This window comes from Myotis myotis, unplaced genomic scaffold (genome assembly GCF_014108235.1).
Source record: "Myotis myotis isolate mMyoMyo1 unplaced genomic scaffold, mMyoMyo1.p scaffold_m19_p_8, whole genome shotgun sequence".
Classification (NCBI taxonomy): domain Eukaryota; kingdom Metazoa; phylum Chordata; class Mammalia; order Chiroptera; family Vespertilionidae; genus Myotis; species Myotis myotis.
This window is the reverse complement of record NW_023416390.1, coordinates 89,727,460-89,755,437: the sequence shown is the minus strand read 5'-3', so window position 1 is coordinate 89,755,437 and position 27,978 is coordinate 89,727,460. Positions and strand designations below refer to the sequence as shown.

General features: G+C 39.2%; 1 protein-coding gene across 1 annotated transcript in view; it reads left to right on the top strand.

The window, feature by feature from the left end:
* The window catches only part of CNTNAP5 (contactin associated protein family member 5), an 876,948-nt gene that overhangs the window by 379,571 nt on the left and 469,399 nt on the right, over positions 1–27,978 (top strand). Inside the window, exon 5 of the mRNA XM_036320828.1 lies at positions 8,093–8,296. Coding sequence (XP_036176721.1) covers positions 8,093–8,296 — 204 coding nt within the window. The remainder of the gene's footprint in view (positions 1–8,092; positions 8,297–27,978) is intronic.

Sequence of the window (27,978 nt, the reverse complement as noted above, 5' to 3'; positions counted from 1 at the left end):
TATATGCCTATTCTTGTGCCAGTACCAGGCAGTTTTGAGAACAGTGGCTTTGTAATACATCTTGATATCTGGTATTGAGATCCCACCTACTTTGGTCTTTTTCAGGTTTGCTGCAGCTATTCGGGGTCTTTTTTTATTCCAGATGAATTTTTGGAGAGTTCGTTCTAGATCTCTGAAGTATGCCATTGGTATTTTAATGGGAAGTGCATTGAATTTATAGATTGCTTTGGGTAGTATGGACATTTTAATGATGTTGATTCTACCAATCCATGAACACGGTATGTTCTTCCATCTGTTTATGTCTTCCTCTATATCATTTTTCAACGTCCTGTAGTTTTCTGAGTAGAGGTCTTTTACCTCTTTAGTTAAGTTTATTCCTAGGTAGCTTAATTTTTTTGGTGCGATGGTAAACGGGATTGTTTTTATAATCTCTCTTTCTGAAAGTTCACTATTGGTGTATAGAAATGCCTCGGATTTCTTGGGGTTAATTTTGTATCCTGCTACATTGCCAAATTCATGTATTAAGTCCAGGAGCTTTTTGATGGAGTCTCTAGGGTTTTGTATGTATAATATCATGTCGTCTGCAAATAAGGACAGTTTTACTTCCTCTTTTCCAATTTGGATGCCTTTTATTTCTTCTTCTTGCCGAATTGCAATGGCTAACACTTCCAGTACTATGTTGAAGAGGAGTGGTGAGAGGGGGCATCCCTGTCTTGTTCCTGTTCTTAGGGGGAATGGTGTTAGTTTTTGTCCATTGAGTATGATGTTGGCTGTGGGCCTGTCATATATGGCTTTTATTATGTTGAGGTATGATCCTTCTACTCCCACCTTGCTGAGAGCTTTTATCAAAAATGGGTGTTGAATTTTGTCAAATGCTTTTTCTGCATCAATTGATATGACCATGTGGTTTTTTTCTTTCAATTTGTTTATGTGATGTATCACGTTTATTGATTTGCGGATATTGTACCATCCTTGCATCCCTGGGATAAATCCTACTTGGTCATGGTGTATGATCTTTCTGATGTACTGCTGGATCCGATTTGCTAAGATTTTGTTGAGGATTTTGGCATCTATGTTCATGAGGGATATTGGCCTGTAATTCTCTTTCATTGTGTTGTCTTTACCTGGTTTTGGTATTAGGGTGATGCTGGCTTCATAGAATGAGCTTGGAAGTGTTCCTTCCTCTTGAATTTTTTGTAGTAGTCTGAGGAGGATAGGTTTCAGTTCTTCCTTGAATGTTTGGTAAAACTCCCCTGTGAAGCCGTCTGGTCCTGGGCTTTTGTTTGCTGGAAGCTTTTTGATGACTGCTTCAATTTCTTCCATAGTTATTGGCCTGTTGAGATTTTTAGATTCTTCCTGATTGAGTTTTGGAATGTTGTATTTTTCTAGGAATTTGTCCATTTCCTCCAGGTTGTCTAGTTTGTTGGAGTAGAGCTGTCCATAGTATTTTTTACAATCATTTGTATTTCTGTGGGGTCTGTTGTTATTTCGCCTCTATCGTTTCTGATTTTGTTTATTTGGGTCCTCTCTCTTTGCTTCTTGGTGAGTCTGGCTAGAGGTTTGTCAATCTTGTTTATCCTTTCAAAGAACCAGCTCTTGGTTTCATTGATTTTCTGTATTTTTTTTTGGTCTCTATGTCATTTATTTCTGCTCTAATCTTTATTATCTCCTTCCTTCTGCTCACTCTGGGGTTTTCTTGTTGCTCTCTTTCTAATTCTTTGAGTTGTAGAGTTAGATGATTTACTACCATTTTTTCTTGTTTTTTGAGATAGGCCTGTAGAGCTATAAACTTCCCTCTCAGGACTGCTTTCATTGTGTCCCATAGATTTTGGATTGTTGTGTTTTCATTGTCATTAGTTTCCAGGATGTTTCGAATTTCTTCTTTGATTTCATTGGTAACCCAATCAATATTTAATAGCATGCTATTCAGCTTCCAGGTGTTTGAGTATTTTGGGTTGTTTTTATTGTAGTTTATTTCTAATATTATGCCATCGTGGTCTGCGAAGACGCTTTTTATGATTTCAATCTTCTTGAATTTGGGGATACTTTGCTTGTGACCCAATATATGGTCTATTTTTGAATATGTCCTATGAGCATTTGAGTAGAATGTATATTCCCTGGCTTTCGGGTGAAGTGTTCTGAAGATGTCTATTAAGTCCATCTGATCTAGTGAGTCATTTAGGATTGCTGTATCTTTGCTGATTATTTGTCTAGAAGACTTATCCAGTGCTGTCAGTGATGTATTAAAGTCCCCTACAATGATTGTATTTGGGTTGCATATATGTTAACAAGTGTAATATCCTTTTTTTATATGGATCCCTTTAGTATTATGAAGTAGTCTTCATTGTCTCTTATAATTGCCTTCAATTTGAAGTCTATTTTTTGTCAGATATGAGCATTGATACCGCAGCTTTTTTTTGTTTTTTTTTTTTTTTTTTTTTTTTTTTTTTTTTGCTTTTTTTTTTCCATTTCCATTTGCCTGGAAAACTTTTTTTTTTCATTTCTTCATTTTCATTCTGTGTGAGTCTTTTGTTCTGAGGTGGGTCTCTTGTAGACAGCATATATATGGGTCATGTATTCTTATCCACTCAGTCACCCTATGTCTTTTGATTGGAGCATTTAATCCATTTACATTTAAGGTTATTATTGATAGGTACTTATTTGTTGCCATTCTTATTCTTTATGCTGTGTTCTTCTCTTTCTCTCTATTTCTTCTTCTTACAAAAATCCTTTAGCATTTCTCGTAATGAACTCTTTAGTCTTCTTTTGTCTGCCAAGCTCTTTATTTCACTTTTGATTTTCAATGATATCCTTGCTGGATAGAGTAGTATTGTGTGTAGTCCCTTGGTTTTCATTAGTTAGTATACTTCATTTAACTCCCTTCTTGTCTGAGGTTTTTCTATTGAGAAATCAGCTGACAGTCTAATGAGAGCTCCCTTGTAGACAACTTTCTATCTCTCCCTTGCAGATTTTAAGATTCTTTCTTTGTCTTTAATGTTTGCTATTAAATGTGGAACCTTTGGGGTTCATCTTGGCTGGGACTCTCTGTGTTTCCAGAACTTCAGTGACATTTTCCTTCACCAGGTTAGGGAAATTTTCTGCCATTATTTCTTCAAACAGGTTCTCTATTCCTTTCTCAGATTCTTCTTTTTCTGGTATCCCTATGATGTGAATGTAGTTATGTTTCATGTTGTCCCAAAGCTTTCTTAGTCTCTCCTCCTTCTTTTTATTTTTTTTTTTCCAGTTGCTGCTCTGCTTGGGTGTTTTTTTCTACCTTATTTTCTCACTTGCTGATTCAGTCCTCAGCTTCTTCTAGTTGACTTTGAAACCCTCCATTGTGTTATTTCAGCTGTGTCATACCTCATTTCCAATTGACTCCTATGTATTGTTTCAAAGTCTATTTTCATGTTGAGGTAGCTCTCATTAAGTCCCTTATAATTATCATTACGTTGCTTGTGGTTCTCACTAAATTGTTTGAGCACCTTTATTAACATTATATCTGACAAAGTGCTTGCCTCGTTAAATTTAGTTCTTTTTCTGGTGATTCCTCCTTTTCTTTCATTTGAGGGCTGTTTCTTTGTCTCCCAATTTTTGCTGAGCGTTTGTATTTGTTTCTATGTATTAGATCGAACTGCTATGCCTCCCAGAATTTGTGAGGTGGTCTTATGTAGTAGGTGTTTTGTGGATCCAGTGGTGCAATCTCTTAGATTTCCTGGTCAGGGTGACCTGGGAAAGCCCCTTGCTTGTTTTATTTGGGTTTTCTTGTTGTATTTGGTCTTGAATATAATTGTCCCATTGGAGGATGGATAATCTCCTCTCAGGCTGGATGACTATGTGGCTCACTCCCAACCACATTGTGTGAGCTGTTGTGGAGGTGCACTGTCAGAAACTGTCCTCCTTTGGCTTTAACAACCTTCTAGAAGCTACAAGTGATCCATGGTTTGCATCTGTCTCCACAGGACTTGGCTGCAAGCAGGAGGGGCCAATCTGCCCTCTCAAGTGGGTTCGTTAGCAACTTGAGGCACAGGGCTATGTCAGCAAACCTCCCCTGGATCCCTGGGCTCCAACCATGCCACAAGTGTGTCTTTTAAGTAGCAACAAATTCTATGTCTATTCATGGAAGCACTTGTCCCACTTCATAGGCAGTGTTTGAATGTTGTGTTCCCATAGCACTGGTGCTCCGCTCTATTTTATAATAGGACTAGAGGCCCGGTGCACAAAAATTTGTGCACCCGGGAGGGCTGGGGAGTCCCTCAGCCCGGCCTTTGCCCTCTTGCAGTCTGGGACCCCTCGGGGGATGACCACCTGCTGGCTTAGGCCCGCTCCCCAGGGAATTGGGCCTAAGATGGCAATCAGACATTCCTCTGGCAGCCCAGAAGCACTCGGGGGATGTCCACTTGCCAGCAGGGAGCAGGCCGAAACTGCAGTCGGACATCCTTAGCGCTGCTGAGGAGGCAGGAGAGGCTTCCACCACCACTGCTGTACTGGCAGCCATCAGCCTGGCTTGTGGCTGAGCAGAGCTCCTCCCATGTGAGAGTGCCCTGACCACCAGAGGGCAGCTTCTGCATTGAGTGTCTGACCCCTGGTGGTGAGTGTGTGTCATAGTGACCAGTCATTCCCAGTCCTTCTGCTGTTAGGGTCAGTTTGCATATTACCCGTTTACGATATAGGATAGAGGCCTGGTGCACAGGTGGGGGCCAGCTGGTTTTCCCTGAAGGGTGTCCTGGATTAGGGTGGGGGTCCTGCTTGGGTGCCTGGCCAGCCTGGATGATGGGATGATGGCTGTTTGCAGCTAGTCACACTCCCTTCAGGGTGGGGGTCCCACTGGGGTGCCTGGCCAGTCTGGGTGAGGGGCTGAGGGCTGTTTTCAAGCTGGTGGGTGACTGAAGCTCCCAGCCTCTCCTTTTTTCTTTCTTTTTTTTTATTCTGGCATTAATTTACCTTCTATAGGTGTCACTGGAGCTGAGAGCAGGCTCCAGCTCTGAGGCTCTTGCAAGCTGAAAGCAGGTACCTGGGTTTGTTTAGATTCTATAATAGAAATTCTGTTGCCATCACTGGCCGCTCTAAGCTCTGAGGCCGCACTGGCTGAAAGCAGGTTTCTGGGGTTTGTTTAGGTTCTATAATTGCAACATTGTTTCATCCGGAGCTCAGAGCTGAGCTGCGGCAGGCGGGGAACGTTGACTTCCTCCAGCACTGGAGTAAGCAAGCCTTATGTTCATGTTCGCTTCAGCTGCCTGGCTGACAGCCGCCATTTTGGCTGGCAGTTAATTTGCATATCTTGCTAATTAGCCAGTGGGAAGGGTAGTGAAGTTATGGTTAATTACCATGTTTCTCTATTATTAGATAGGACATGTCAGCATCACTGTCCACACATTGCATGTCCTGTCCACTACAGCTCCTAAGGACCTCATTCCAGACCCAGAGTCTGGTGCAGTGGAAGAAGGGAAGCAATCAGAAGAAAGCATTCAGACACAATGCACACACCATGCACAGATGAGGAATTTAAATTAAAATGTGGTGGAATAGGAAAGTTGAGGCTAACTGGACATTCCCGGGGCAGTAAACCATTGAATAAAAAAAAAAAAAAATTAGAGTCATTTCTCATGAGGAGGTAGAGTGTCTGCCACTAACATGGACTGGATAGGAATTCAATCCCTCTAGTTATACCAATGACTTTAATATTACTTCTATAGTTAATTTACCACAAATAATGTGCCAGACACAACGGCATCAATTTATGCATACTATCACTTTATATGTATTTTCACAGTAATTCTCATAATAGTCTTCTCTGTAGAATGTGTACTTCCCCACTTTATAAAATCAAGTCTTAGAGAGGTAGCATGTCCCAAAGTTACCCAGCTAACAAGCCATGGCTACTGTATTTGGGACAGATACAGGCCACTGCTGGGGTGGTGTGGAGAGGGTCTGAAAGAACTGGGGTTTTATAAAAATCTCTCTATATGTGGACAATTTATTTTTATGGTCTGAACAGTCATCAGCAAACTTTTGGTTAAAAACACTTTACTCCTGAAGAATAAGTTATAAATTTGTATTTTAAAACTGATTACAATAAAGTGTGATTTATGCTTATTTTAATTTCAGAACTTCAGTTTTACAAACAATAATTTTAGGTTATTGGTCAAAAAACTTTCTTAATGTATCATTGTGTATACTCAAGCTGTGAATTATAATTTCTTGGTAAATAATAAAAAATGAGTATTTTTGAGTAGCTTATTTCAAATATGACTAAACCCACCCCCATCAAATACCCATTCACCATCATTTCATCCGCATAAAATAGTATATAATGAATCTGTTTAAAATTATAATTAGCCTTATTTTTCTACTATAAAAGTAATAAAATATATTATGCAGTTTTTATAATAAAAATAAAATATAATGTAAAAATAATTTTAATAACACCTCCCAAATTGAGTTCCTACTAACTTTTTTTAAAGACTTATTTTTAAAGCAGTTTTAGATTCACACCAAAATTTAGAGTTTTTTGTATCCCACTTTCCCCAAACATGCATGGCACCCCCTCAACAGAAATACTGCATTTATTACAACTGCTGAACTTAAATGGATACATCATAATTACTCAAAATCTACAGTTTGCTTTACTGCTTACACATGGTGCTGTGCATTCTATGGTTTTGTATAAATATAATGACATGTATCCATCATTATGGTATAATGCAGAATGTTTTCACTGCCCTAAAAATCATCTGTTTTGCCTCTTCATAGTTCCTTCACAATCTCTGGCAAACACTGATCTTTTTACTATCCTCTACGTTTGCCTTTCTCAGAATGCCATATAGTTGAAATCTCACAGTGTGTAACCTATTCAGATTAGCTTCTTTCACTTTGTAATATACACTTTATTTTCTTCCAAATCTTCTTACACCTTAGTAGTTCATTTCTTTTCAGCAGTAAATAATATTCTATTGTCAGGATATATCACAGTTTATTGATTCACCTACTGAAGAACATCTTGGTTGCTTCCAAATTTTGAAAATTATAAATAAAGCTGCTTTGAACATTTACATGCAGATTTTTGTGTATTCATAGTTTTTAACTCCTTTTGATAAATACAGAGGAATGTGATTCTTGGATAGGATGGTAAGAGTATATTTAGATTTGTAAGAAACTGCCAACCTGTTATTCCATATCCCCACTAACATTTGGTATTGTCAGTGCTTCAGAGTTAAGTCATTCTGATAGGTGTGCAGTGATATCTCATTGTTGATCTAATTTGTATTTCCCTGATGACATATGATATGGAGCATCTTTTCATATACTTATTTGCCATCCGTATATATTCCTTAATGAGGTGAAAATCTCTATTAACTTTTTGGCATACACTTTTTAGATTTGTTTACACACACCCATTATATGTGTATCTAAATTACAATTACTTGATCTCCTTTTTTTAGCAATCATAAATAAACATTCTTGTATATAAAGACTAAAATTATAACTATCACCTGCACAAGACAGAGCCAGGGATGGTAAAGATGCAATATATTTGCCCTGTTTCCAAATAGCAAAGCCTTCCTTACTGCGTATTCTTTTCTACCAAAACCAGATAAAAATCTTAGAATCCTTCCCAACACAGGGTTCTTAGACTACAGTACTATTTTGTCAGAGTTGAATAATAGTCTATATTTTCACCTCTAACGTTGAGCCTGAGAGAAGGGGATCAAGCAGCTCTGATTATCAAGCAAAGTAATAAGGAAGACAAATCAGGAGGTATTATTGCAAAGCAACATCTGACACAGCAGATCCTGATCTAGGTACTTGTGGTATTCTCATCCTGTTCCCTCAACAAAACTGACATATCACTAATGAGAGGTTTTGCTTCTGATGATCAGTTCATTTTAACTAAGTGTGTGGTGGTTGCCAGTTCATGAATTATTCCCCTGAGTCTAATTAGGGTGGGTCTAGTCTATATCCTTCCCCTTCAAACAACAGGTCTTTCCAGATGTCGAAACATGCCTATAAAATGGACAACAACTAAGCTGGGAAACAGAACTGGCAGATAAGAGAATATGCATTGATTTTTCTCCTTCTCTCTCTTTGTGACCAGAATCCGATGTTGCTGACTTTGATGGCAGGAGCTCCCTGCTGTACAGGTTCAATCAGAAGCTGCTGAGCACCCTCAAAGACGTGATCTCTCTGAAGTTCAAGAGCATCCAAGGGGATGGGGTCCTGTTCCATGGAGAAGGTCAGCGTGGAGACTATATCACACTGGAGCTCCAGAAAGGGAGGCTCGCCCTGCACCTCAACTTGGGTAAGGTCAGGCTTTCCCCCTATGCAGGTCAGCCTGTGGAAAATTCCTCTTGGTAGCAGATCACAGTCCTTGTCCTTCTAGATTATCAAGTGGAAGTCCTTGGAGCACAATCCATGTTTGAGAAGAAAAATACCACATTTCAAAATGGTTAAGCCATAGATAGCATTATTTACATTTAGATAATATTGGTATGTAAGAAGAGATACAAGCTAAGTGCTGGGGCTTATATTGCTTGATTAAGTATTTATTTACTAGTGGCCTGGTGCACAGATTCATGAATATTGAAAGGAAATTAATTATAAGAAATAGCAACATAATATAACAACAACAAATATATGATATAAAAACAACAAAAACATGATATAAAAACAATGACTGATAAATTGATTAAACTTATTCTAATATCTCCTTGTATACTACTTTCAGAGTGCTTGACTAATTTCACTTGTGATGAAGTATTTACAACTTTAACTTTAACATCACATGATCTTCAAACTCGAGAGAAAGCAACATATAACTGAACATGTCCAAAAACAGGTTCAGGTAGGAATATTCCTACTCTGTCTAGATTGGTGCCAGTGAGAGGTTTATATGTATCCCACATGTGCGAGTCAACGTTTATTTTTAAATTGGAGTGCGTATCATATGTACTGGCCAGTAGGTTGGTCGGATGGAAGGTTGGTCACTAGCCTTTTATATATCCTATCTAATAATAGACAAACATGGTAATTAACCATACCTTCGCTACCATCGCAATTGGCTGATCAGTGGGATATGTAAATTAACCACCAACAAAGATGGCAGCTAACTTGCATACTGCAGGCAGGGTGGGACACTGGTAGTCGCCATCCAGGCCCCCCTGTGCGACCCCAGGAGCTGCGGAAAGCCAGGCTGCAGGCAAGGCAGCCCCCTGGGACCCAGGAGCCTGTTGGTGAGGTCTGCAGGCGAAGCGGTGATCAAGCTATGAGGGGGAGGGTGGGGGGGCGGAAGGAGCTACAGGAGCAGCTCTGGCCAGAGACTGAAGACTCTGGCCAGAGCGAGGAGCAAAGACTGAAGGCTCCAGCCTCAGCAAAGACTGTGTCCAGAGCAAAGATGGAAGGCAGTGGCCAGAATGAAGGTCTGGGTCCTGGGTGCCAGAGGAAAACTGGTGCTGGCAGCCAGGGCAAAGAAGGCCTATTGCATGAATCTTCATGCAATGGGCCTCTAATATATATATATATATACCCACACAGTGGGGCCTTGACTTACAAGTGTCCGGACTAATGAGTTTTTTGAGATACCAGCTGTCTCTCAGCCGATTTTTTGCATTGAGTTGACAGAGTAATTTGAGTTGATGAGCTCCTTAACGAGCTCTTTAAAGAGCTAGGTCTCGGAACAAATTAAACTCGTAAGTCAAGGCCCCACTGTATATATATAATCTACCTATTTATCTATTTATCTGTTGATGTCTTCTTAAAATAATTGACTGATTAAAACACACATGCACACACACACACGTGCACACACATAATATAATGAGGCATTTTCACAATCCATTCTATTTAGTACATTTATGAAAATTAAGTTCCAGGAGAAAAAAGGAAAAGAACATTTTAATTTCTTGGTGTTTTTGGGGGGAGTAAAGGTGTCATGTGTATGAGGAAAAATCTAAGTTGTTGGGCATTCCTGGATCTTATTAAGGGAAGTACTGCTTTCTTTAGGTGTCCTGGCTGGGCCAGGGTGAGCTCTAGACTTGCCAAATGCCGACTACTTGAGTACAGAATGCCCTCTTGTCTTCCACACATGTAGGTCACAGGCTTCTCACTGTGGGTTGGCATCTATAATGGCCTTCCTCACCTCAGGCAGATCTTCATTCTACTGCAATCAACTTCCCATCTTTTAGAAAAAGAGAGGGCTCACCCTCCTTTATATGATCAAAGGTACTTTTGAAGGAATGGTGAGCCAATTGCAGAAGGCGGGAGCAGAGTTCTAAAATATTCAATAAAGAAATCAGAAAAAGAGCCAAGTGGAGGGAAAAAGAAGTGACCATTTTTCTGTCTCCCATTTGATAAACATTTGTATTAAGGGCTGGGGTGGATATTATACCTGTAAAAGGGAATTATCAATCAGTATTTACTGTCAGATAGTAACAAAAAGTCTTAGCAGAATTGAGTATGTAAGTTGAAGTTGCATCAGACTGGGGAAAATCATAGATGAATTTTAGCAATTAGAAGGAGAGACATAAGAATGAAGATTAGTTCAGACTCACCCAAACATTCAGCAGAAATGCATTGGTTCATTAACTGGCCTTCAAATCCCAGGATATATGTATGGCTAAATGAAGTGGAGCCCCTCCCCATTTATAGGTGGCTTAAAGAGCATTGTGGGTGAAATTAGTATCACTTGCCAGTATATCCAGTATCTTCTGTTGGTAATATTAAATCTATCAGTTGAAGCTATTTATATTTCCAATTTATATAACCATTCACCCTCTATAACTTTGTTATCTCAGTGCATGTTGATGGAAAGGAACAGGTGTGGTCATGCAACAAATTTCACTGTAAGTGCAGACATGTGCTGGCTATGTATTATTGGGAAAGTTGCATTATTTACAAGTCTTTTTTATTCATTTCTGATGAGGGCTAATAATAACTATCTTACAGAGCATGGACATAAAAACCACAAAACACTATAAATGAGTAATTTATGACAGTAAATGAACATGGGGAAGTATCAAGAACAGAAGCTCTTAATATTACTCATTTATTCAACACACATTTTCATGTCCCATGCCCTGTGCTACCCCATCCTCCAGAAAAGAGATGGATATGTTGAGATAAACAGGACCTGCTCCTTGTGATAATACATAGAATAAAAAGGAAGCCTTTTTTCCCTCCAAATTTCATCTTTTCTATATTTCTAACTGTGGTGGAAACAAAGTAAAACCTCATTTAGCAAATGATTCAGTAGTAAGAACGACTTCTGTCTGTATTCTTCATAGTTTTGGAGTGCTTTCATATTTTCATCTGCTCATGGATTCGCTCCATTTCTATCGGTTCCCATGGTTTCTTGTATTTACCTGTTTATGCAGTCACTTAGGATAGTTTTTTAGTAGCTCCCTCTTCTAGAGAGATGCGTCCATATGTCAGTACTGTATCTCTCCATATCTCAGTTTTAGCCAGCAAATCCCTGGGAGCATCCACTTACGGGGAATTGCTTTGAATTGCCCATCATAAAATCTCTGTAATTCAGCTTTCACGGGGGCAAGATAAAACTTTGTTTAGGGCACCTACCTGAAGTAGGCTCTTGAGGCAAATGGAGTCCATTGGAAACAAGGGCTTTCCATTTCTGCTGGGGTCCAACCCCAGCGGGTCCAGGGGTCCCCAAAGGTGTGGACGGCGTCGGCGAAGAAGGAATGACGCGGAGACAACGTTCAGTTGATCAGCAGCCTAGCCAGGATCTCCAGCCAAGTTCTGGTCTGGATCTCCAGAGAGGTTCTGCTTAGGATCTCCAGCCAGGTTCTGTAGCCATGTTCCCTCGCTAGGTTCTCCAGCCAGGTTCAGTCATCAGGTTCTAGTCAGGTTCTCTTGCCAATTTCTGTAGTCAGGCTCAGTCCAGGATCTTTTGCCATGTTCTCTCCAGCGAAGTTCTTCTGTCTGTAGGTTCTGTGTAGGTTCTGTCTTCTAAGTTCTGTGTGTAGGTTCTGTCTTCTAAATTCTGTGTTCTAAGTTCTGTGTTGTTACATCTGTATTTATACCAGTTGATTCCAATCCTATCAATCTCTCCAAAGGTTAGGGCGTTTCTTATCTCCATTCCAGGGAGTAAAGATTATGTAGCTTAAGCATGATTGTTCATAGTTAAAGTGATTAATTACCCACCTGGCACTTAGTTAAGAGGTTTTATTCCCTCCCTAACTTCAGGGGAAATCCCTACCTGGGGAAACAACCTTTCTCAGAGACCTTGGTTAAAACACATAGTGCCAAGAAGGTGAGCAAACATATTAAGAACAGTATGCCATATATGCCAGGTCCTTTGAAACAGCAAGGATGGACCGGCTCCCGGCACATTTCAAACATCAGACCTGACACAAATACACACCATTCCTGTTCGACTGGCTCATTACCAAGTCTATTCTCCTAAATGCCTCATGAGCTATTCTCTTCACTACAACAGTGTCTGATATTCATAAATAGTCACAATGGGCTAGAATCCCATCCAAACCTCAGAGCTTGCCTATTAGGTAAGTAAACATTAACTTCAATTTACTCATGTAGAATATTAGGCTCAAGGAGGATAAATCACTTGTTCAATTTGCGCAGCTAGCTATTAGGTGTTACCACTATTAATATCTAGTTATGTCTAACCATTTTTTACTATTATGTTAAAACTAGAGGCCCAGTGCATGAAATTCCTGCGGGGGGGGGGGGGTTCCTCAGCCTGGTCTGCATCCTCTCACAGTCCAGGAGCCCTTGGGGGATGTCCAACTGATGGCTTAAGCAAGCCATCAGTCCGACATCCTTAGTGCTGCCACAGAGGCTAGAGAAGCTCCTGCCACCACCGCTGCATTCGCCAACCCATTAGCCTGGTTCCAGGCTTCTGGCTGAGCGATGCTCCCCTGTGGGAGCACACTGACGACCAGGGGGCAGCTCCTGCATTGAGAGTCTGCCCCCTGGTGGTCAGTGAGCATCATAGTGACTGTTTTTTCTGCTGTTCCGTCAATTTGCTTATTAGTTTTTTACTATATAGGATATAGTTTTATTTATTTCAGAGAGGGAAAGAGAATAATTGGTTGGCTTCCACCTGCATGCACCCTACTGGGGATCAAGCCTACAACCCGGGCATGTACCCTGAGCAGGAATCTCACCGTGACCTGGTTCAGAGGTCGACACTCAACAACTGAGCCGCACGGCCAGGCACTATTATTTTAAGATTATAAAATGTGTCAATGATACATCTAATAAGGAATTGGCATCCAAAATGTATTAGGGCCTTACACAGCTCAACACCAAAAAATCAAACAATCCAATTAAAAAATGTGAAGAAGACCTGAGGAGACACTTCTCCAAAGAGGACACACAGGAGACCAACAGGCATATGAAATGATGCTTAACATCCCTAATTGTTAGAGAAATGCAAATTAAAATCACGATGAAATATTTCACACCAGTGAGAATGGCTATCATCAATAAATCTACAAACAACAAGTGGAGCAAAGGGAACCCTCCTGCACTGTTGGTGGGAATGCAGACTGGGGCACACTGTGGAAAACAGTGTGAAGGGTTCTCAAAAAATTAAAATGGAACTCTGCCTTATGACCCAGCATTCCCACTTCTGGAAATATATCCAAGGAAATCCAAAACACTAATTTTAAATGTATGCACCTCTATGTTCATTGCAGCATTATTTACAAAAGTCAAGATATGGAAACAATCCAAGTGCCCATCAATAGACAAGTGGATAAAAATGCTCTGGTATATACAAAGAGCTCTGACCATAAAAAAGAATGAAATCTTACCATTTGCTACAGCATGGATGGACTTATATGTGAAATAAGTTAGTTAGAAAAAGTCAAGTACCCCATGATATCACTTACGTGAGGAATCTAAGGAACAAAATAATAAAAAAAAACTGAAACTGGAACAGACTTGTAGACACAGAACTGACAGCTGTTTGCCAAAGGAGAGGGAGTTTGGGAGACAGGGTAAAAAAAGTTTAAGGATTTAAGAAGTAGAAATTGGTAGTTACAAAATAGTCTGGGAGGATGTAAAGTATACTATAGGGAATATAGTCAATAGAATTGTAATAACTACTAATGATTCCAGGTGGATACTGGAAACATTAAAGGGAAAACTGTTTATTGTGTATGATCTTTTAAAACATATTATCAAATGTTTCAGTTTTAGAAAACTTAAAAATAAAAAAAAAACAATTATAACAAAGTGAAGGAAAGAATCACTTGAAATCCTATAGCCCAGTCATGTCTCCTATTAAAATTTGGGTACATTTTCAAGTGTGTTTCTTCATTATTTACATGATTTCTTAAAACATATTATGTAACATCTATGTTCTTCTCAAAGTGAAAAGAGCTCATACCATCCATGATTGTGTTTGCTTATTTATTTGTTTTAGAAAAATGAAAGAGAGAGAGAATCCCATGGGATAGGCTCCAGAATGGTGGTGGGCCAATGTAAAAGGGAGTTTCACTCTGGCTTCGGTGGACACTCCAGCAGTTTCTTTTAGTGGCAGGTCTCCAGCATGTGTTTCTTATCTAACCTCTGACTTTACCTTTTAGATACTGGATGAGATGGGGGTTCAGTGCCATCACAGGTTGCAGATGGTCTTTGAGGGCAGGTAGACTTTGGTCTTTCCATGCAACTCTCTTTGCAGACCACCTGACTCATTACCTACTTATCCCTGCTGTGGCTGATTCTAATAGATTACCATATTTTTCCATGTATAAGATGCCCCCATGTATAAGACTGTCCCCACTTTTCCAACCCAAAATTAAGAAATCAATATTTTAAACATTTTACTGGTTTTCCTCTTAAGGCCTTCTTCTTTTTTTTTGGCATCTTAAGGAGTTGTTCTTCCTGTTTTCTCCACTGTCTGATCATATACTCAGTGGAAGGAGGCCCAAATTGACTCTCTGTAGCTCTATTTCTATGCTCTTTTGCAATAGCTGATTACATTCAGTTTGAAATTTGCAGAGTAAGACGATTGCTTACCAGTATTTATCTTTTTATTTTTTGACATTTTTATGGGCTCAGAACACTCCAGTCTCTGTTGCATCTGCACACTCTCCACCTCCACTTCCAATTATTGCATCAGCTGACATCAGTAACAATAAGGCTCATGATTGGAGAAAGCCTGTTTGACAAAGTATGGGCAGCTGCCCACAAGTGCGGCTCCCTCCTTGGATGACTTCCATGTATAAGATGCCTCTCAATTTTCAGTCTAACGATTTTAGAAAAAAAAAAGCATCTTATACCCAGAAAAATACAGTAGTTCTGTGTAAACTTGAATTAGATGGACCTCCTTTGATTACTTTCTTAGAATAGAAAAATGATTTTTCTATAACTATGAATAAGAGACTTCTTCTCTCAGTTCATAAGAAGGTTATAGAGATTCTGCTTCTTGGTTTTTACACATCACTCAGGTCACTGGTGGCAGTGTGCCCTCTGTGCTTTTATAGCAGCACAAACGCAGACACACAGGAGGGGAAATCGAAGAGCAGAAGTATTATGCCACTGGGAACTGCCATAGGAACTAAGCAAGACATCAACAGTAAATGTAGGTCACTCATCCTCCCCACAGACCAGTGCCTTGGAGCTGAGGCCGAGTTCTGTGCTGCCTGCAGGTGCAGCGGCAGTGAGGTGGGAGTCCTGGAGCCGAAGAGACAAACACATGCAGTGCAGGTGTCCCAGAGCCAAGCATGGGGTTTACAGGCAAGAGCACTGGATTGTATGGCCCCCATAAAGATATCTTGAGAAATCATTCTCCAGAGTCAGATGGACATTTACTTCAGCGCTTTCAAAATTCGGGCATTTTAAGCCAACCACATGTACTTATAGAAGTTTGGTGATGTTTCTGAGCTCGTATGAAGTACTAGGGAAGAATTTTCAAAGGTTGCTGCTTTTGAGATCCCACACTTAAGCACTGTACTAGACATTTAAATATAGATTTAGTTTGCATTACACGGGCATGGTACAAATTATATATAACCCCATTTTACAGATTAAGAAACTGATGATCAGTGTTGCCTAGTCAGTTTTTCAAAGTCACATATTTGCATAAGTGTAGAGCTTGGATTACATCCCTCTTTAATCCTACACCAATGTCCTTATGTTAATGATTAAAATTTTGTAAACCTTCATTAAACAATTGCATGCTAATTTTCAAGTCCATATGCATGTGTTAAATTGTGAAAATGGGGAGAGATGGGTGAGAGAGGGGAATCCAGAAAGGCTTATTAATTAACCTTGAGTTATCTAGAGATTTTATTATTTAAAAAAAGAGGAAGACAGGCATTTTATACAAAGTGTCACCGAGAGAAGATTCACCACATTTTTCATAAATGTTCTTATTCATGCAATAAGAATTTTTGAACAAATATATTAAGTCAGGCACTGAGCTAGGCCTAGGGATTAAAGATTACATTTAGCAGTCCCCATTTTTAAGGAGCTCCCAGACTGATAAAACAGTTATTTCTATGCATTCTAACTTTGTAATATTAATTTAAAAATATAATTATGCATCACCAAAATCATAGCATTTTCTAAGATAGCAAAATCACAGAAGATGGATACAGAGGAGTGACCAAACTTGAGCAATAATCCCTAAATCTGGAGAGTGTTTTATTGAATAAAGAAGTTCCTAACAACTAAAGATATGCCTTTCATTCATTGCTTCAGTGATACCTAAGGATTTGCTCTGGTTTGAGGGCCACACTCTCTGTAATCACATGACTTCCTGTTAGTTTCTTTTTATTTTCTTCAGAAGGTCTCACTTGAGTACCTCGGAGAATATTAATTAGCTCTGCATATACTCACACGGGATTTTTATGATAATGAATAGCCTATGTAGGTGAAATATTTTTTTTTTATTCTACATCATATCTCCCCCCCTTTTACTGTTGCCCCATTTTTGTTTTCAACCAAGCTCACTTTTTCGATCCATTACATTATTTTCTGAGACCCTATATTCCTCTATATAGCTAATGTATGTGTGACGGATGCAAATGGTCAGAACATAAGACATGAAGGTAAAAGAGTATCATTTTTTCCAGTAGGGATCCTGTGAGAATTTGAGCTTTAGGATCAGAGAGAGCTGAGTTGTAACCCTAATTCTTTGTGTCCTTGAGTAAGTCATATGGCTTCTTTGAGACAGAGATTTTGAAGGGTCGTGTTCAGAAACAATCAAAACAACATACATAAAGTCATTCCCTCATGTGAGAAGTTTAATAAATAATCTGAAAAATTAAAGGTGGGTCAGATCCAAGGGGGGCAGACATCAGGAGCATCCATATGAATGGGCAACTATTTCAACAGGGAATCCATCCTTTGTAAGAGTGACTTTTTTTTCTGAAATACAGTCTTAAACAAGAGAGTTCCTAAGCCTTTTGCTCAGGGTATCTGAAATTCACAGACTCTGCAAGTTAAAGTGGCATGCATTTCTTCACTAAGATACAACCAAGCAAAAAGCTTCAATCAAAGACTTTTGGGTGAAAACACTGTGAAATGCACACACTTAGTCAGAAAATGTTCCTTCTAAGGGAGAAGAAATTGACATGTTTATGTTAGGGGTGGAAGATAAAAAGATTAAATTAGAAATGCTTTGCAAGCATTTCATGCTTCCTATACAAATTGTACACTCTTGCAGGTTTTGAGCAATATTTATACTATTTTCATTTTAACTATATCTCAAGCCACATGAGAACCAGTTTATTTAAATTAGAAATAAGATTTTCCTTAAATTTTTTAGCCTAAAAGATAGCTACTGCATATTTTTATTGTCTTTTCCCCCTCAACATCTGTGTATGGGAATTTTTATATTGCCTTAATCTATTGTAAACTGGTTAAAGCTAGTAGTTGGACCTCAATTGTCACTAAAATAAAACTTGCAATATATATTCCAGGATAAAGAGTTTTATAATCTTTTGAAAATTGTTTTACTGTGATCTTTATAATGACATTTCTTCCTGCTCACACTAGTGTAGATATAATTCAAAAGCCCTACTTCATAGATTGCAGAAATTCCATTTCTGAAACTGTTTATACAAACTAACTCTCACTCAATTTGTTTTAACACATGATTTTTGAGTATCAACATAGAATAGGTAATGAAAAGGTGAGTGAAATTCATTCATGCCAGTCATTTATTGGTTAACTAGAGGCCTAATGCATGAATTTGTGTACAGGTGGGGTCCTGAAGGGGGTGGGGAGGGCCGAGACATGATTGGTCCTCTGGGCGGATGATGGGATGCCCTTGCTGGCCAGGGATCCAGATCCATCCAGCTGACTTTTGCCCGGGTTGTCAGGAGCCACCTGGTGGCCACTTTTATATTGTTTCTTCCTTGAGGAGCATCTAGGGAGGGGAAGCAGCCACAGTGCCCAGCTGACGATGGCACTGTTGGGATCATGCCAGCAGCGCTGGTCTGTTGGTGACTGGCCCATTCTCTGGAGATTGGACCTGCAGGACTACTGAGGGAGAGGCTGCTGGTGGGCCATTGGGCCAGATCTCAGCTGAGTGGTGCTCCCGCTGTGGGAGCACTCTGACTACAGATGCTCCTGTGTTGAGTGTCTTCCCCTGGTGGTCAGGGAGCATCATAGCAACTGATTGTTCCAGTCTTTCCAGTTGTTCCAGCCGTAGGGTTGTTCTGTCACTTAGGCACTTAGGCTTTTAGGTAGATAGATAGATAGATAGATAGATAGATAGATAGATAGATAGATAGATTTAAAAGTAACTTGAGCCCTGGCCAGTTTGGCTCAGTGGACAGAGCATTGGCCTGGGGATCAAAGGGTCCTGGGTTCAATTATGGTCAAGGGCATGTGCCTTGGTTACGGGCTCCTTCCCCAGTGGGGGATGTGCAGGAGGCAGCCAATCAATGATTCTCTCTCATCATTGATGTTTCTCTCTCTCTCCCTCTCCCTTCTTCTCTGAAATCAGTAAAAAAAGTAACTTGATTTGAAAAAAAATATATGCACTCCTATGTTCATTGCAGCATTATTTACAATAACCAAACTATGAAAGCAACTGAAGTTCCCATCTATAGGCAAGTGGACAAAAAAGCAGTGGTACATGTACACAATGGATTATTACTCAACCATAAAATAAGAATGAGATCTTAACATTTTCAAATTAAGAAGTACAAATTGGCTGTTACAAAATAGTCATAAATAATTATGGGGATGTAAAGTAGAGCAGAGTCAATAATCCTATCCAATAAAAGAGAAACATGCTAATTGGCGTACGACCGTTACCCTTCCCATTGGCTAATCAGAGAGATATGCAAATTAACTGCCAGCCAAGATGGCGGCCAGCAGCCAGGCAGCTTGAAACTAACATGAGGCTTGCTTGCTTCAGTGACAGAGGACTGCAATGTTCCCCGCCTGCCTTGCCAGCCTCTGAGCCTGCAGTTTCAAACATTGTAACAAATATAGACGCTAAACAAAACCCCAGAAACCAGCTTTCAGCCGCTGGGATCTCAGAGCTGGAGTTGATATAGAGTTTCGATTATAGAACCACATAATTAAACAAACAAATACCTGCTTTCAGGAGCAGAGGCCTAAGAGCTGGAGCCTCAGAGCTAAAGCTGGCCCAGAATAAAAAAAAAAAAAAAAGGAAAAAAGAAGCAGTTGGGAGCTTCAGTCCCAGTCTGAAAACAGCCCTCAGCCCCTCACCCAGACTGGCCAGGCACCCCAGTGGGGACCCCCACCCTTAAGGGTGTGTGACCAGCTGCAAACAGCCATCATCCCCTCATCCAGGCTGGCCAGGCACCCCAGTGGGGACCCCCAACCTGATCCAGGATACCTTTCAGGGCAAACCAGCCAGCCCCCACCCATGCACCAGGCCTCTATTCTATATAGTAAAAGGGTAATATGCCTCCCTGCACTGGGATCAGCAGAGTTGAGAGGCCTCCCGGCACTGGGATCAGCGTGACAGGGGGCAGTGCCCAAACCCCCTGATCGCCCTTCGGCTCTGTGTGTGACAGGGGACGGGGCCACAACCTCCCTATCCGCACTGCTCTGTGTGTGACAGGGTGTGGCGCCCCAACCCCCCCACTCCCCACGCGCCCTGCTCTGTGTATGAGGGGGTAGAGCCATAACCTCCCAATCGGCCCTCCCCTGAGTGTGAGAGTGGCGGCGCCCCAACCACCTGATCGGCCCTGCTCTCTGTGTGATGGGGTAGAACCATAACCTCCCCATCAGCCCTGCCCTGAGTGTGACAGTGGTGGTGCCCCAACCCCCTGATTGGCCCTGCCCCGAGTGTGACAGGGGGCGGTGCCCCAACCCCCCAATCGGCCCTACCCTGAGCGTGACTGAGGGTGGCAACACAACCTCCTGATCCACCCTGCTCTGTGCATGACAGGGGAAGGTGCCCCAACTCCCCAATCGGCCTTGCCCTGAGCCTGACCAGGGGCTGCACCTAGGGATTGGGCCTGCCCTCTGCCACCCGGGAGCAGGCCTAAGCCAGCAGGGCGTTATCTATCGAGGGTCCCAGACTGCGAGAGGGCACAGGCTGGGCTGAGGGACACCCCCTCCCCTCTGAGTGCACAAATTTTTGTACACCGGGCCTCTAGTATTATAATAACTGTGTATCATGTCACTGGGGCACTGGAAATATCAAGGAAACACTTTGTAAAGTATATGATTGATTAACCACTATGCTGTACACATAAAAATAATAAAAAATAATATTACATGTAAATTGTAATTGAAAAATTAAAAAAAAATTAAAAAGCAAAAAAAGTAACAATGTGGGAGATGTTCAATAGTTTGCATATCATTCATATTGTGTTAAATCAGTCAGCCTTGCAGGATAAGGATTATGTTTTTTAAAAGTTTGTTTTTCCCATTATCGAAAATAAGTATGCTTACTCTAAAATATAGAAAATTAAAACCACTGTATTTTACTAAACACATTATTGTCTAATACTCTTATCTATTTTTTTCGTATTTATAATTTAGTATATGTTTATACTTTTCACTTTGCATATACATATATATATATACACTTCAAATACATTTTTTATTGATTTTAGAGAGGAAGGGAGAGGGAGAGATAGAAACATCAGTGATGAGAGAGAATCATTGATTGGCTGCCTCCTCTCTGCCTCATATTGAGGATCTAGCCTGCAACCCAGGCATGTGCCCTGACTGGGCATGGAACTGTGATCTCCTGAGCCTCAGCACCACAGCGGCTGGACTGCATTTTTTAAGTTTTTAAATCAATAAGGTATAAATTATTGAATATCCTTTTATTTTTTTTATTTATTTATTTATTTATTTATTTATTTATTTATTTATTTATTTTTTTTAATGTTTAAAGCATCTTTATTCAAAATTGCCCAAACTGGAGGCAACCAAGATGTTCTTCATTAGATTAATGGATAAACTGTGGTACAGTTATTCAGTACTAAAAGAAAATGAACTATCAAGCCATGAAAAGACACAAAGGAACTTTAAATGCATATTACTATATGAAAGAAACCAATCTGAAAAGGCTACATACCAGATGATTCCGACTATATGACATTCTGGTAAAGGAAAAACTATGGAGACAGTAAAAAGATCAGTAGGTGCCAGGAGTTTGTGGAGCGAGGGATGACTAGACAGCACAGTGAAAATACTGTCTGATATTATAATAATACATTCACTTCATTACACATTTGTCAAAACCCATAGCATGTACAACACCAAGAGGGAACCCTCAGGTAAGCTATGAAATTTGGGTGATTGTTTTATCTTTCTGAAAATTGTAATGTGAACATGATTCCACAAAATGACCCAGTCAAGGCAGAAATGTTCGTTCATTTAAGATGTGATATTTATGTATTTCTCAATAAGGTGTGCCAGAGTACATACTTTTATGTAAAAGTACATGAATTTTTCCTCCTACTCAGGATCTTAGAACAGTTATTCAACAAAATAAATATTTTTAATAGGACATAGCTTTATGTTTAATATATTAATTAATTGCGTAAATTGTTTTTTTTTTAATTTTTATTGTTTAAAGTATCACAAAGGGTATTACATATGTGTCCATTTTATCCCCCCGCCCTAGACAGTCCCCTAGCCTCCCCTATCCCCCAATGTCTTATGTCCACTGGTTATGCTTATATGCATGCATACAAGTCCTTTAGTTGATCTCTTACCCCCCTACCTCCTGCCCCGCAACCCTCCCCGGCCTTCCTGCTGCAGTTTGACAATCTGTTCGAGGCAGCTCTGCCTCTGTATCTATTATTGTTCAAAAGTTTATAATGGTCTCTATTATCCATGAATGAGTGAGATCATGTGGTATTTTTCCTTCATTGACTGGCTTATTTCACTTAGCATAATGCTCTCCAGTTCCATCCATGACGTTGCAAATGGTAAGAGTTCCTTCCTTTTTAGAGCAGCATAGTATTCCATCGTGTAGATGTACCACAGTTTTCTAATCCATTCATCTACTGATGGGCACTTAGGCTGTTTCCAGATATTAGCTATGGTGAATTGTGCTGCTATGAACATAGGGGTGCATATATCCTTTCTGATTGGTGTTTCTGGTTTCTTGGGATATATTCCTAGAAGTGGGATCACAGGGTCAAATGGGAGTTCCATTTTCAGTTTTTTAAGGAAACTCCATACTGTCTTCCATAGTGGCTGCACCAGTCTGCATTCCCACCAGCAGTGCACAAGTGTTCCTTTTTCTCCACATCCTCTCCAGCACTTGTCGTTTGTTGATTTGTTGATGATAGCCAGTCTGACAGGTGTGAGATGGTACCTCATTGTTGTTTTGATTTGCATCTCTCGGATGATTAGTGACTTTGAGCATGTTTTCATATGTCTCTTGGCTTTCTGAATGTCCTCTTTTGAAAGGTGTCTATTTAGGTCCTTTGCCCATTTTTTGATTGGATTGTTTATCTTCCTTTTGTTAAGTTGTATGAGTTCCCTATAAATTTTGGAGATTAGGCCCTTATCAGATATGACATTGGCAAATATGTTTTCCCACACAGTGGGTTTTCTCGTTGTTTTGTTGATGGTTTCTTTTGCTGTGCAGAAGCTTTTTATTTTGATGTAGTCCCATTTGTTCATTTTCTCTTTCGTTTCAAGTGCCCTAGGAGCTGTATCAGTGAAGAAATTGCTTCGGCATATGTCTGAGATTTTGTTGCCTTTGGATTCTTCTAGAATTTTTTTGGTTTCCTGTCGTACATTTAAGTCCTTTATCCATTTTGAGTTTATTTTTGTGTATGGTGTAAGTTGGTGGTCTAGTTTCATTTTCTTGCATATATCTGTCCAATTTTCCCAACACCATTTATTGAAGAGACTATCTTGGCTCCATTGTATGTTCTTGCCTCCTTTGTCAAATATTAATTGAGCATATTGGTTCAGGCCAATTTCTGGGCTCTCTATTCTATTCCATTGATCTATATGCCTATTCTTGTGCCAGTACCAGGCAGTTTTGAGAACAGTAGCTTTGTAATACATCTTGATATCTGGTATTGAGATCCCACCTACTTTGGTCTTTTTCAGGATTGCTGCAGCTATTCGGGGTCTTTTTTTAATGAATATCCTTTTATTTAATGTTATGTTTTTATTTGATAAAAAAATGGCAGTCATGCCCCCAACTGGTGTGGCTCAGTGAATGACACTTGACCTATGAACCAGGAAGTCACAGTTTGATTCTCCATCTGGGCACATGAAGGGGTTGCTGGCTGGATCTTCAGCCTGGTGCATGTAAGAGGCAGCCAATCAATGATTCCCTCTCATCACTGATGTTTCTATCTCTCTCTCTCTCCCCCTTTCTTTCTGAAATCAATAAAAATATATTTTTAAAAAGGCAGCTAGTACTGAGTATACTTTTAAAATCAAGTAAGTACTTCTTAAATTTATTAATTTTTAGATGTCTCTATAATATTCCATCTGCTGATTCTAAGTTTATGCAAAGTTTTTTTTTCTCTCTTTCCAAATAATGGAATGTTATCTCCAATTTTTAAATTATTGGATATTAAAACTATTTTACTATATTTTAGTTTGTTTACTTAGGGTAGATTTCTGGAGTGTAATTTACTAAGTAAAAAGTTAATAAAACATTTTACAAAGTACAATATTGATTGCTAAAATATTTATTGACATAGGTGTTTTGTTTTAAGTTTGGTGGATTTCATTTTGCATTATCTTTGGGCAATAAAAAAACGGATTGGCTAGCCCTAATCGGTTTGGCTCAGTGGATAGAGCATCGGCCTGCAGACTGAAGGGTCCTAGGTTCGATTCCGGTCAGGGGCATGTGCCTTGGTTGCGGGCAAATCCCCTGTGGTGGGTGTTCAGGAGGCAGCCGATTGATGTTTCTCTCTCATCAATGTTTCTAACTTTCTATCCCTCTCTCTTCCTCTCTGTAAAAATCCAATAAAATATATTTTAAAAAAAGGATTGGCTAAGTAAATGAACAAATAAACAATGAGCAATACTAATCCATTTTTGAGGAAAGGTCAACAAATTGCTTTACATATTTATGAAAATGTCATGAGGTATTTTACAATGAAAAGGTAAGTGTTCTAACTAAGATTTTTGGTTTCACTACGGCTATTAAAAAGAAGTAGCTGAATTTTATTTAAGATGATGTACACTTTTATTCCTTTGAAGTCTTAAATTTATGAATGACATTATTGGATGAAATGATAGCAGCAAATTTAGGGAACCAGGGTTAGAGCACAGGACAGGAAGGCTGACTTTCAAATGTGATAAGAGTAAGAATGGGGTAAAGCCAGACCCTGCTTCCTGCTGCTCAGATGTTCTGACCCATTAAGATGGTGGCAATAATGGTGGCAGCAGACAAAGGGAAACGTGGCTGTAACAACCAACTTGGAATTTTACTCCTCAAACTTCAGGATTTAAATGATCCAATCTACTGCTGAGATAACCGTGACCTAATCATTGTGACAAATCAACTCATTCAAGTCAGCTGTATTTCTCAACACAAAAGTTGTACACCTGATGTACTGAAAAGAGATCATTCAGGTAAAATTAGGACTTGAGATAAGTAGGTAGCCATCAAAAATATACAATAAAGGTGTAAAACTGTATCTCATACTATATACCAGGATATATTACAAATAGAAAATGGGAGAAGTCTTTAAAAATCTCAGAGTCCTAGTCAGTTAGGCTCAGTGGATAGAGCATCGGCCGGCAGACTGAAAAGTCCCAGGTTCAATTATGGTTAAGGGTACATAACTCGGTTGCAGACTCAATCCGGCCTGGTCAGGGCACCTGCAGAAGGCAACCTATGGATGTGTCTCTCACATAGATATTTCTCTCTCTCTGTCTCTCCCCTTCCCATTCTTTCCAAAATTCAATGAAAAAATATCCTCAGTTGAAGATTAATAGCAACAAAAATGTCAGAATGGAGAGGACCTTTAAAACTGTAACACAAATCCAGAATCTATACAAAGAAAAAGAAAACACAAACATTCCTGAGTAGTAAAAACCAACAAACAAAACCAGAAAAAACAAAATCAAGACTATTACATTATAGACAAAAAACTAAATAAAAGTGATTTTAAAAGGATAGAAAATAGGCAAGTGATATGAGGAGGTAGTTCCTGAAAAGGTAAATAAAAATAAACATATTTTAAATTTAATTCATATTAAGAGAAGTGTATACTAAAACTATCCAGAAATGTAATTCTTTTATGTATCATACAGACAAATTCCAAAAACATGAATGGATTTTGTTGACAAGCCTTTGAAGAAAAGGCAGTTTCATAAATTGCTAGTAGGTGTTTAAATAGGTTGAAATTTTATAGAGGACAATTTGGCAGTGCTTACCAAAATTACCATCTCTAAAAACCTTTGGCCACCAATTCCTCATCTAAGAATGCATACTACAGAAATTCTTGCACACATAAAAATGACCTGTATGTATAAGATGTTTTAGCAGTTTTAAGTAAGACAAAAAGCTCAAATATTTATCAGTAAAAAGCTGATATGAATTTAATGGAATACTCTACAGCTGTAAAAATTTAAAAAGTTCTTTATTTACTTTTTATTTTTTTCAATTATCTACACTAATAAAAGAGAAACATGCAAACTGGTGTCACTCTGCTACTCCCACCAGCCAATCAGAGCAACTATGCAAATTAACCCAACAAAGATGGCAGTTAATCTGCATACACAGGCGCAGAGTGAAGACTGAAGGCTCTGGCCAGAGTGAAGACTAAAGACTGAAGACTGAAGACTGAAGATTGAAGACTGAAGACAGACTGAAGACTAAAGACAGACTGAAGACTGAAGAGGCTTGGCTTCTCCGCTGCTGCCGGACCAAAGGCCTGGGTCCCAGGTGCCGGAGGAAAACCGGTGCCAGCAGCCAGGGGCAGGAAGGCCTATTGCGTGAATCTTCATGCAACAGGCTTCTAGTACTGATATAAGAAATACCAGGAAAGATGAAATGAAAATGAAAAGGTAGAGAAAAACGCTCATTGTATTTCATCATTATGGTAAAATATTTAATGAGGGGAATAAAGAATATATATCTTTGCTGGTTTGCTTTTTGCCTATAATTTTTCTTGATAAAGAATAAGACATTCATATCAGTGATGAACTACAGGATAACATGCACAGCTGGAAGCAGGGATGGGAAGATTTGTTACTATATCTAAAAAGTTAAATAAAAAATATTCTTAATGTTCATAATTAAATTTGTCTTTTGAAGCAGAAATCATAGTGTAAAATATGTTCAAATATTTTACACTAAACATTATTATCAGCTCTATTAAAGAATTCAGTGTCTCACTGAAACCCCCAAACAGCACATAGAATAAGTGGGTTGTGATTATGTGATTACTGTGCCATTCTATGGCTTGTTGTGATTTAGAGTTGTTTCAAGTCTTTTTTTAGGCTTATTATTATGAAATTCTTATTAAATGTCTGTTTTCCTTTCAAGAAAAAAAGTGAGTTACATATTGAATTCAAAGTGAAAGCTCTAATATTAACTATATTTGATTTATTACTTAGAACCAACGGTTATATAAGACAAATTCACTCCACCAATTCTTGGCTCTTTTTTCTAAATATTTTCTTCTATTTATTGCAAAATTTTTATTCTTTTTTTATTGATGTTTAATGGACATTTAAAAATGCAAACATTTACATTACACAGTTATATGTCCACATATGTGCATACCCAGGAAATTGTCATACCAGTCAATATGCCTCTCCTTCCAGCATCTGCATACACCTGTCCCCTACTGTATCCCCACTGAATAATTCCAGCATTTTTGATAGATTCCCTAAGGTTTTCTACAGTTCTGTTCTTTCCTTTATTGTCTCTTTTGTATTACTTCTCTTTTGTCTGATTGCACTGGCTAGAACCTGCAGGGAAGGTCGGGGATAAATGGTAAGAGCAGACATTTTGACTTGCCCCTAGTCTTAGCAGGAAAACATTCATTTTTTCACATTAAGTGTGATGCAAGCTGTAGGTTTTTGTTGATTACCTTTATCAGGTTCAGCAAGTTCTTTTATTTCTAGTTTGCTGATAGTTATCAAGAATCAATATTGAATTTTTGTACAATGTTTTTTCTTTGTCTATTGAGATGATCATGTGTTTTATTGTTCCTCTTGACCAATCATTAGCTCTTGGATACGTTTTATTTTAAAATAAAAGGGGTATGTGTACATGCATCTGTGTGTGTGTACATGTGTTTGTGTGTGTGTGTGTGTGTGTGTGTGTGTGTGTGTGTGTGTGTAGATGGGGGGGTTGTCTTTATTCTTTCTTATTTCATGACTGCTCTAACTTCTCATTCACCTTCTCAAAAATCCTAGAACATACCTGAGTCTTTCCATTATTACCTCATTTCCAATGTCCAAGTGACTTGTGAGACCACCCCATCCTTCTTGTGCTCTCTATCCCTAAGCCCTTGTCCCCATCTACATTTTCCCAGTAGTACTGCCGGTTTGCCCTGTAATAAAATTGCATAGAGCAGCCAAAATGACCTTTGCTAAATGTTAATC